The sequence below is a fragment of the Aplidium turbinatum genome, chromosome 13 (assembly GCF_918807975.1).
Source record: "Aplidium turbinatum chromosome 13, kaAplTurb1.1, whole genome shotgun sequence".
Lineage (NCBI taxonomy): Eukaryota > Metazoa > Chordata > Ascidiacea > Aplousobranchia > Polyclinidae > Aplidium > Aplidium turbinatum.
Genome location: NC_137484.1, coordinates 10591242 through 10603141, shown reverse-complemented (window position 1 = coordinate 10603141; position 11900 = coordinate 10591242). Strand labels below are relative to the sequence as shown.

Here is an 11900-nt window from a genome sequence, read left to right as displayed (position 1 = left end):
AACTTCGTTTTTGTTTGGGATTTAACACTTTTTTTGTCCGGTCTTTTTCAAGTTGGAAATTTTTGGCTCTTTAATAAGATTCAATTTCATTGACGATCATGAACTAATTTTATGACAACTACAAACACAAGTCTTTTCGATCTTGAATACAGTTGAGCGGATCAAGCGCAGTGTATTTTGTATCTTTAAAGACGTGGCGCAACTGATCTTACACAAGTTGCTCTTTACATCGTTTCTCGTTGACGTTGAAGCGATACAAAGAAACAACTTTTACAAGTCAGGTACAGCCCACGATTTTGTTTTTTTGGGAGATGCTCCCCAAATTATAAATTACAGCACTGACGAATATTTGTATTTTAAACTCCGTTTTTAACTGAATTGCATAACATTAAGAAATTTTGTGCAACTTCATTATGGAGTTGCTCCCTTAGCTACTTTTGGTGATTCGATTTTCCAACTACGTGCTGTTCTTTGTTTTTCTTTCAATTGATGAAATGTTTGTTTAAATTTGCGTCAACTACGTTAACATAACGTAACGTAACAAATTACGTAACGTAGGCTCAATTTGGCGTCAATTACGTAACGTAGGTTAATGAACTGACGGGTAGTTTTCTATACCATAGCAATTGATGCAATCACGAAGCTGGGGATTTCCACTTTCCCAACTGAATTAAGGCCCAATCTTTTGAGAATCACAATGTAATGTACACAAAGAAACACAACAGTCCACGACGAACCAAAACGCAATTTTTTGCTAAGGAACTGCCACAATGGCGTTTGTAAAACTTAAGTCAATAAAAAATCGAAAACCAACTTCAAATAAAACAAGGGGAGCTGAAACGAATTTTCAACCAATAAAAACGTAACCAAAACACCATTTTTTTGTAATTCTCAAATTTTATGCTTAAGACGAAAATAAAATATATTCGCGGTGCGACTTTGGCTGGGCCCAGTGCTCTGGTCACCAGAGAGCAATGTTCTGTACACCACTGGGATAGATAACACGAACAAGCAGTCTGAGCAAAAAAGTTCTGTTTTTTGTTGTAGCAAAAAGGTTGCTAACAAACGACAATTTTTCAGCAAAATGATTAAACGATTCAAGTCTGAATTGCTTCAGAGCTAACCATGCAGTTTGGGTTGCCGAGCCTCATCAAGCCTTCAGTCGCACTTTTGACTGCGCTGTCACTCAAGCTGGGAGGACAATGCATGCCCACAGAGTCGTCGGTCTCCGATCCTGTGTTGTCAGAACTGACCATTTTCTTGGAAGGCGAGACGTCCTCAAAGTTGTACTTGCGCTTCCACGTTCCGAAAAGACTGACTTGATCAAAAGTCGAGTCAGTAGATGAGAAGCTTGATAAGCGTCGAGACGGCAGAAAGTTGGGCTTGTAGTGGCTTAAAATAGAAGACGATGGACTCGTTTCTGTTGAATTGCTCCGGATATCACTTTGCTTGTTATTGTCACTCGCATGATACTCGAATTCAACTGGAGAGGTGTTGCTGGGTGAAAAGTTTCTGAAAGAAAATAATGTTCTAATTAATCATATGTTTTAAACGGTAATAAATAAATAACTACTTGTTTGCTCAAGCGGTTTAGGTGTACTAGTAGGGTACACAACAGTAAAAAACACGACATCACATGAAAAGAGTAGCCTATATAAGCGTATTGTACAACTTCTACACCTGCATAATTGAACAATTTCTATACTGTTACGGACAGTGTACTTTACTATAGACAACTTTTATAGACCATACCGTAGCTTACCTATACTTTTCATGATTGCGGACATGACGTTCCAGATTGGTTTGTTGGCCGAATGGACGATCACATATTTTGCATGGGAATGGACGCTCCTGGAAAAAATTGTCCCATTCCAGATTTTTAAGATTAAACTTTACTTTCTCCGTTATCTATTTTCTGTAGGCTATACATTCCCAGTATCCAGAAATTACAATTTATCAATCCACTTCATGTCAAAGTATAGCCTAAATATGGCTCATGATAAGACTGTTATTTTCTATACTGAGACAGAATAGAAACTCCATCGATTGCGCACTCACCTTGTTATGGATATTCTTCACGTGACGATGCATATTGGAAGAAATTGAGAAACTTTTCTCGCAATACTCGCAGATGTACGGTTGTTCTCCGGTGTGGATACGTTCGTGTCGTGCTAAATTAGCTCGGCGAGGAAACGCCTTGTGACAAAACTTACAAATGTGACGGTCTCTCATCATGCTCAAAGGCTGATCGCTCTGGGGTTCATTGTCTAGCCGATTACAAGATAAATCCGGAACATAGCAGCCGCCAGAAAACTGCATTGACGACTGAGCAAGAGTCGGCTGAAAAGAAGACATGCTTGATAAGTTGTAGTATGGAGAATAAAGCTTCATGAACTGTTGCTGCCATTCAGAACTGAAGAGGGGCATGTTGGGAAGAGGAGAGGCTTTGGAGTACAAAGCTTCGTTGGGCATTGGTAAAGACAAAGTGGGCATGGATGCAGATTTTGATCCATACTGCTGACCACATTGATAGACTAAATCCAGCGATGACTGCCAATCCAGACCTGACTTCGATGCGACGTCTTGCTGAGTGATTTTTTCTTCACTGTCACGTTTTTCTTTATTTAAACTTAAATCGAGCGGTTTGTTACTGCTGCATTGCTCCTCTACTTGACTTTGAGGTGTGGTGTTCAGAAAGCACTTTTGCACTGGTGCATCAACTCCAGAACGCTTCTGTCCAAACTGAAGAGTATTGTTACGGTGGTTGAGGATAGACACACTTTCAGCCCTTTTCTCCATTGAGCTGCGATACAAGTAAGCTGCGGCAATAGCAGCAGCAGTTGCTCGAGAAGTGGGATTTGTAGGATTACCTCCAGATGAAGAGACTGGCGAAGATTTAGATGAAGATTTATTTGATATAAGACGTGGAGACAGAAGAGGATTCCAAATGTAATCACGAGAAGTTTCACGTGGCTGAGCATCAGAAGAGGTTTGGACGTCAGAATGCTTCACTGAGCCAGAGAAAACTGCTGGGGTCGTAGAACCGACAAATCTGCTTGGATCCGGGTAAAGTACTTTTGCCTGAGAAGTGGCTTGACACACTGACGCAGCGTCGAGGCGCTTGGCATTGCATTGCACTTGCGCATCGGACTTAGCCTTAGGCTTACGTTGTAAGCTTACATTGACTGCGGAGCTTCTGGAAGATGTCAGTGGAAATTTTTGAGGATATAAGTCATTCCTCCATGTAGATTTTTCTTGAGAAATCGTCATGAAGTTTTGTTTTGGGTGTGCTGAGCTCGACGGAAAGCGATGTTCCGATGCAGGGAAATACGAATACAATCGTTGCAACCCGTGATAAATGTCCCTCTTAGACATTGCAGCAGAATTCAAATCTGAAATAAAATATATTTGTTCGCTGTATTTTATGTCAATTATTCTGTATTACTTTTATGTCAATATATGTCAAACGGTAACTCAGACCTAAAATCTAAAATCCTTAACAGCATTACCAGACTGTCAGCTGCATAATTTACGTTTTTTTTTTATCTGAGTCTTAGTTAATGTTAAGTGAACAATCAAATTGATTAAAGCTATATGGTCAACAAAGCTTTAAATTAGATCATGTCACGTGTAACAATATGTAACTTCGTCTAGTTTTCCTTTTTCTATTCTACTTTAAATATCGGATTCACATGAAATTATTACCTTTTCCTCGTTGAACATTTTTAAATGGCTTGGGTGACTGCGACCCAGCTTTCCGGTCAGATCTATTCTTCCCCACTGCATCTGATAGCTTGGAAGATTTATTTGTTGGACTTCTAGCAAGAATAATTATTGGATTAATGAGGAATAAAATCCGAAAAAAATGTGAGATAAAATATTGTAAGGATTTTTTTAATCGACGAACTTTATCTATCAAGAATGCCAATTACTACAGAGAAAAATAAAGGCGTTATTGTAAATAATTGGAGAACCCTGACAACTTAGGATTATGTTTAGGTCCTTGTCTGCATATGCAATGAATAACACGGCAAGCAAGAATAATGATGGTGTTACACCAGGTTTAAAGGGTTGAGAATTGATAAGGTACCATATGGAGGTGACCAATTGTTCTGTATGTGCTGCCTTTTCCTTAGCAATTACGCCTAAATTAAATTCATCCTGGATAGCGATGAACAGCAATGGACTACACCCACTGTAGCTAGTATCAAACAAAGACCGTACATGACAGAACTTCATGCGTTTCAGCACCTTTATCATTCAGCCGCTTAATATTTCATTCTTTGGTGATATTTTGTGCTTAGTAGTCATACACATCTTCTCGCTTTGACAATGGACGCAGACATAGTTTGTGAAATATTAGTAAAGTATTAGATTTACCTTTTTACGATTTTAAATTTTATTTTAACTACACTGTAGCCTATCAATCGAATAAAGTAGTTGTACACTTCAAAAGCTTTCAACATTCATTTACCTGGATAAAGTTTTAGCGCAGAATCGACAGTGCTTGTTGAGAGAAACTGAGTTTGGAAACAACTGTCGACACTTCCTGCATCTCATTTTTGTTCGACAATCAGCGCGCATTCTCCGGTGGCGGCACAGGTTGCTAAACTATAAGAACAAAGACACCGTTGAAGCCTTTGTTACAGAAACGGAATCTTGGAACCCTAGTGCCTGCATCTTAATACGCGGAAAATTGTCTTTCGTAGTAGGAAACCAGGTTTTCAAAAAATTACAGCTTCAAGACTTGAAATAGCATAAGTGTTAGATGATGACATAACTCATTACTCTGGTGCTGTAGCAAGAGAAAATAACGTTATTCTATTGTAGATCTCATTTCTCGACTATAAATCCATTAGTTAAAACGTGCGGGGTGTTGACGAGGTACATGGACAACAGAATGTGGTGATTTTTGTAGAAAAAGATATAAATTCCTAGTTACACGGCTAATAGAAAATATGTAGGCTAACGGATACTATTGTGACGAGTGATAAAAACTTCAAACTGTCTTTGGCATGAAAGAAATTTTCGTGACTTACCTGTGTGTATGATTTATGGCAAACTTCGCACATAAACGGCTTAACACTGCTGTGGATATGTTGGTGTTGTTTCAATCCACTTGATGTGCCAAAAGCTTTGCCGCACTCCGAGCACAGATGCGCTCTAGCGCCAGCATGCGAGCATCTAACATGGTTTTGAAGATTTACAGCATCCACAAATGTCTTGTCACAAGTTTCGCAAGCAAATCTGGTAAAAATAAGCGTTGTATTCTACACGTCTCTTTGGTGGGGGTCAAGAAAAATAACTACCATAGTTTGGACAATTGAAAGGTACAAACAAATTGTAGGCCTAGTTAAAAGATGAGTTAAGTAGTTAAAAGCTTAAGTTACGAAAAAGTTAGACCCTTTCTTAATTAAACACTCCTGAATATAATATAGGCCTATTTAAATTACCTCATACAAATCAAGTTAGAAATGAAAACAAACTTCAAAAAATTGGGTACATAACATTTGAATGTTCGTTAACTCACTTATAGGCTATTTACAATACAATCTTGTCAAAGCAGTGACGTTGCAATAACGTTGCCAGACGAAGTTAAAGCAAAGTACCTTTTGACATCTTGTTTACAAATTTCACTTTTACGACAATTGTTGTTGAAGTGATAGCCAAGTGGCGATATAGCTTGCGGAAGTCTTGAAAATACGTTGGAAAGATTTGAAATGTAAGGCATGTCATGGTTTGCATTCTTTGAAAGTGAACCTGAAATTTAGAAGACAATCATGATTTACTGAAACTTGAAATTTGCAACAATGTCATCAGTATTCAGCATTAGCCTGTTTGGTTGCACAAGCCAAAACTGTTACCAAGAAGAAATCAACCGAAACAAGTTTGAAAGGCGTAATATAAGTTATATTCTGGTTTTGAAGCCAAGATATCAGCATAGACTTTATCATCAATGTCTAATGAGTCACTGAGTCACTGCAAAAAGCTACATCTAGCGAAACACAGCGACGGAATATCCAGCGCTTGCCTGTTACAACAGGGTATCCGCATATGAATTTATAAAAACTTTTCAGCATAAATTTTTCCAAGAAGTTTGAATAGCTTAAGTATAAACAAACTGTCATAAGTAAAAAATTGATTTTCGTAACGTAACTTGTCTATGTTAGAAAGTTGCTGCTTACTTGTAGCGGCAAACGGTGCCACAGGGCATCCGCGAGAGGTCAGTATAGTACTAGACGAAGCAGTTAAATTTTCTGGTGAATACGAATTGCTCTGATCTGGACCAAATATCTGTAATTCAGCGACACTGTGTTAGACGATTTTAATTGAAAAGCTAAAGCGTTTTGTCTAAAAACACCACTTGTAAACACTTCAACATTACAAGCAACTTGTGCAAGTGTTACGTGGACAAAGCTTAAAATTATTTTCAGCGTTTGAATTACCTCTTAGATGCCTGTTGGCTAAATATTAAAATAGAATACTATCAATAATTTATGCATCTATTAGCCCAAAATAGACATCTCAAATCTTTGAAAAATTGAATTTGTACAAATAAAATTGATAACATTTAATAGTTATAAAATGAACGGCGTCATATCGAAACCAATTGGTTACACTTCTTCCCTGCTAGCGTTACAACACACTAACAAAATTATTCACATAAAAATGCTGTTAAACTACGTTGTATTTTTATGTTTTATGATTTGCGCAAAAGTTAACTATGTTTTCACATTCTCAGAACCGAAATTATGAAATTTTATGATTACCAATATTAGTGTTTTTATTAGAAATAAATAAACAAGCCATAGTATGTTTAATTCCACCTGATTGTGATTGACAGCTGGCCATTCTCTGAAAAACGAAGAATATCTCTGCGCAGTTTCAAAAAACACATTGGGATTGACATCGGCTTGACGGTTGTCCAGAGAAAATATTTTGTGATGTTTCATTTCCTGTAAAAATAATGTAATAATAATTTCCACTGTAAAATGCAATATCAGTTTCTGATCGTGTACGCATGTTCTCAGCTGGTCCAATAGGGCAATGAATCACCCGATGCAAAGCAAATTACTGTGAAAAGAAGATCGGTTATCACCTGAGTACATGCAATCCTAGAACAAATATTTGCAGTTTTGCTGCAGGTTGACTAACTCTTATCACATGTGTACCTGACCTTGGCTAGCTATAAACTTCTAACAAACAAGAGTTTTACAACGTAATAGGTCTAGCCGATACACAGACGCCCGTTCAAGCGACAGATACAAAATCCGAGCTCTGTAAACAACTCGTCGGCTGTATTGACGATTAAGATTTTTGTCAAACATTAAGCCGAGGTGTCAAGCAAAGGAAGCGTAATTGAGCAACTGAACAAACGGGATTATCTGGAATCTTATCATATCACCCAAGAAATGTTGTTTTTTTTCAAAATTTATCAAACGAATGTTGAAGAGCTCGTTCATAAACCAAAAAATTTAAACAAATCCTAGAGATTTAAATGACGTATATTGACGGTTTCTGATGTCAAAACACTACGATTATAAACCTATATAATTCATAGGATAATTATCGTGTTTAAAAATCATCATGCATATAACACTTTAAAGGTTGTTCTGCTTTTTTATCGTTGTAATCGTATGATAAAAACGCTAAAAAAAAGAAAACGGAATTCATTTACAAATTACAAAGTTTCTTCAGCTAAGTTTGTATATCTGGGTAAAAAATAGGTTTTCCTTTTCTGCTTTAAGTACAAATGTTCTACTGTATTTCTTATAATCGTGGCTTGGCTGTTACAAATTAAACAAATTTCATAAGCCGTAAGTTATTCAGGTTTTCTTGTCAAAATTTGAAACGGGACACAGGCAAGAGGCTGCAAGGCAAAATCAAACAATGTAAAATTTTATGCATTACCAAGGCATCTGTAGCCGTGCTCATAAAAATAGAGTTTGTCGCCAGCTTTTTACAAAACACTCCATTAAATCAACAACACAGTTCATTGTTGACGCTTGCAAGGAAAAAATACACACAGGTGGAGTCTGTAAGTGACTTGCGCTGAGTTCAATGTTATCACAATACACAGATATTGCTTTCATACGTTAATCAAACGTTATAATCGCTTTAATTTAATCAAAAAAAGTTACAAAATTTGCTTGGTAGACGAGATGCCAGCCGACATGCAAAATACAGGCGTCACTTGCAGCTGAATGGCGACACCTGGGACTTTCAAAGTGATGCAACAATGATCAATGCATGTTCACTATTTTAATGATTGAAAGCCCTATCATTATTGGGGTAATCAACTTGATAAATTTAAAGTCTAGTCACGTTAAAATACGCTAAACCCAACACAGCAAGACACGAGTGCCTATAATGGCCACGTGTCACACCGACACCTGTTATTTTGTAAAAAGTGTTAAAAATGCATTGAAAATTAAAAACTTAAAAATCAGTTTAAATATCACTTTAAACTTTACTGCGTATGTTAGAGTTAACTATTATTATTAGTACACTGTGCAGCATGATGAGAGACAGCTTGCATCAGGTGAGTAAATTCGTTCTTTTTACATCGACTCAACGTCTGCAGAGTGATTTGGCATCGATGTAAGAATACATTATGCTGGCTAGGTAATGATCATACTCGGGGTAGGGTCATCTAAAAGTAATTTAAACCCCAGTTTGGTGAGCAAAACTTCCAGCACACTACAAACGTGGTTTTTATGCCCCAAACAGTGACGAAAACAATAGGGATTCTAACCATACTCTTGTTGAACCTGCCTTTTGCAACCGGTTTAAAAGTGGAAAACGTTTAAATCCTTAATCTAATCTTTTCATAGTATTTAAGTGTTTTTTTAAAAGAAACATTCAACCTCCAAAAAAGTTTTTGATAATACGGAGTGACAAAAATTCCCACTACTGAACGATTATGAATGTTTTTGTTAGAAGTTTGCTCTATTCAAAAATACTTTTGTTAATTTAAGTTCAATTATTGGTCATTGCGATTCAGAATAAAGTAGAAGACATTAACTAAAACGGAGTGACTCTGACTACTACAACTTTGTAGAAATAAGTTAAATTATATCTAGCGCTCAAAAATATTCCAAGTTTGAAGATTTTGAAATCTTGAAGAAAAAATACAGAGTCTAAAAAGCAGAAACTAAGCTCATGTTTCATGCTATTCGAAACGCTTGATGTACGTGAGTTTAATTTCTGCAATTTGGATTTTTTAGCCTTTGTTTAGCACAAACAAAATTCAATTCACATTGCTTCCAGACTGTTACAACATTTACTTATTTCTAAAACTATATAACCCCTGTGCTTGATGCTTAATTGTCAATCGGACTCATTCTTTCGTTTATGTAGTTTCATTTTTGCGACTTTGTTGACTACCCTCATTAATGAGGTTTTATTACAAGTTTTAATAAAATTTCTGATACCATTAAAACAAAAACAATTTGTTATCATAAAAAATAGAATTATTGCTTTATTTTTAAGACTGTTGTAAAATGCTGAAACAAGCTTGCTTACATGAGGCTGTGCGATAGAGTAGCTCCCTTGATCCATTTTTGCGAAAAACACCATTGCCGATATCTTGGTAACTTATCTTCAACTGCCACTCTAGAAGACAAAAAAACTTGCATGAAAATGTTGATGATCTTTAAAGCGCAGCGCCTTTGTAATCATCGGAGAGGCACAAATACCGGTGAAAAAGGGCAGCTTTTTTCTCTGTTTACCTTTTCGCCGAATTGCCGTTTTTCTTCCAGCGCTTCCCAGTGCTGTAACGTGAATTGGAAAGAGATTAGGGCTGAAGCTTTAGGCAGGATCGAAGATTACTACATCGTGGAATTCAACACTAGTGTATTCATTTTTAATCAACTAACAAGTACATAAGCTTTCTGCATTACCTCGACAAGATAAAAACAAACCACCTCGTCTTGTTTTGCTTTGGCGAGTCTTGTTTTGCTTTTGCGAGGGGCAGATCTTGATTAAAAAGCAATCGTTTTCAGAAATTTCGAACATGTTGAAATTGTTTTCAACTTTGTAGCTTTTTCCAGCCAAATTTTATTTTGTTAAACGTTTTCATGAGAAAGAGACTTGCCTTTTGATTATGCATTATACTAGAAACTTTCAACAACTAATCACATATAGTTTCGCTGCAATCTCATGCAATTACTCGTTGTGCAAAATATCCAAGATACTTATACATAAGCGGATACTTGTAAATAGAATTCAATTAAAATAACACCCCAAAACGTAAACCAATGTTGAGTTTTGTGCGCGTGGTATCTTTGCAGGTATGTACCTCGCAACTCAAGAAACTGTTCATGCACGCTTTCAAGCTTTGCGGGATTTTGTCACATTTTCTTTCTCACGAATGCAGATTTTCCCTGATGGGGCGTCGCGACGCCTTGATGTGTAGTATTAAAATTACAAAGCGGCCTCACAAGCTTGCATTCCCATCAAAATGTCACGATTACCGAAAAACATGCTACAGTTTATAATAGCCAGGGTTTAAAAGTGTTTTCAATCTGAATTCTACCATATGAACCTCAAACCACAAATATGCCATTTCTCGTGTATATAATCACAATGTCATATTTTCCGCCCACTGCGACAAAATACACTACAAGTATTATCGATTTAACACAACAGACAACTGGAAGCAGCAAAGAGCATATTGTTATTGGGTCGAAGTAGGACGTGTGGTCTTTGAGTAAGCTCCTCCCATTGTGTGATCATCTCATCAACACAGCAACGTGCTTTGGAGCGGTGTCGAACAAACGTCCTTTGCTCTCGTTACTCAGCACTCTCACTCAGCGTGCTTACTCAGCGCTCTCATTACTCAGCCAAGCAGCCGAAAATCGTCAAGCTGACCCATGACATTAAACTTCCAAGTAAACAACCGTGTTTTGACAATGCGTGGTTCTAAGTTTGTGTATAGGATAAATGCTTTGCCACTTAATGGAAGGTGGAAATATAGCCTATCACATATTTCAGCATGTGTTCTCTTTTTTGTCTAGGCCCGTCGATGATAAACAGCAAAATGAGGTGATATTACAAAACGATATTATTCGTTTTACAGGGGTTGGCTGCTTTTTTCTGGCTGGTATGATCATGATCGACATTGGCAACAATCGGGATCAACATGACAAGAATTATTCCTTTTTGGCAAGTTGCAAACAAAGCGTGGAATTCATGAGCTTGGGTTAGTGTGCGAGCGACTGTTGCGCAAGCTACCAGTTCATAAATCGAATGCTTAGTTTTAAAAAATCTGATCTTTATGTACTGTATAAAAGCTAGTCATTTTTCAAAATTTATCAATTCTCTTTAATTTTTGCGAAATGGTGAGCTTGTCAAACATTTTGAAAAAAATGGAACCAAATTTTGGTTATGCACTATTTATCGTAAGCATTGATAAAGCGTGCATTTTCAGTAAAAACATTATTTGGCAAATCAAGCAAAAGCATTGATTTAAACATCAATTAAAGTTTTTCTACTCTGCTCTACTCTACCTGCAACTTTGAATGTATCTACGTCTTTGAATGCATCACCTCATCCGTAGTAGTATCGGTAATAATAATGATCGTTTAAGAGTAACAACGATCATGATAGGCCTATAAAAAACTGATCATTATACCTTTTTTGTTCCATTATATGCTGATGTTGTTGGATGTGGCAGATTGTAGGTCTACTATTTTATTTCTGACAAAAATTAAAAACAACATAGGCCGACTACAGACGATTAGCTTTATCAAAATTAAATGCATCAATTTCTTGCATATTTAATTTTATGCCAGAAAAACTTCTTTTTTGTTTTCGTAAAGTTTTTGTTGCTTCGATTCTATTGAACTATTATTAAACCAACGCCCCGGAAAGTCTATTTCCTTGCATCTTATTTTTCA

The 11900-nt window shown here is 36.7% G+C and overlaps 1 protein-coding gene across 1 annotated transcript; it reads right to left on the bottom strand.

Moving 5' to 3' along the window:
* Nucleotides 1–687: 687 nt before the first annotated feature.
* Nucleotides 688–9638, bottom strand: LOC145782081 (uncharacterized). Its single transcript, XM_082593818.1, has 10 exons — nt 9526–9638; nt 6828–6956; nt 6186–6294; nt 5610–5760; nt 5040–5247; nt 4475–4611; nt 3706–3818; nt 2059–3392; nt 1763–1851; nt 688–1512 (listed from the first exon to the last, which is right to left on the bottom strand). Exons 1-10 carry the CDS (start codon nt 9577–9579, stop codon nt 1098–1100), a joined length of 2739 nt encoding a protein of 912 aa, XP_082449944.1. The 5' UTR covers nt 9580–9638; the 3' UTR covers nt 688–1097.
* Between the last annotated feature and the right edge of the window lie 2262 nt (nt 9639–11900).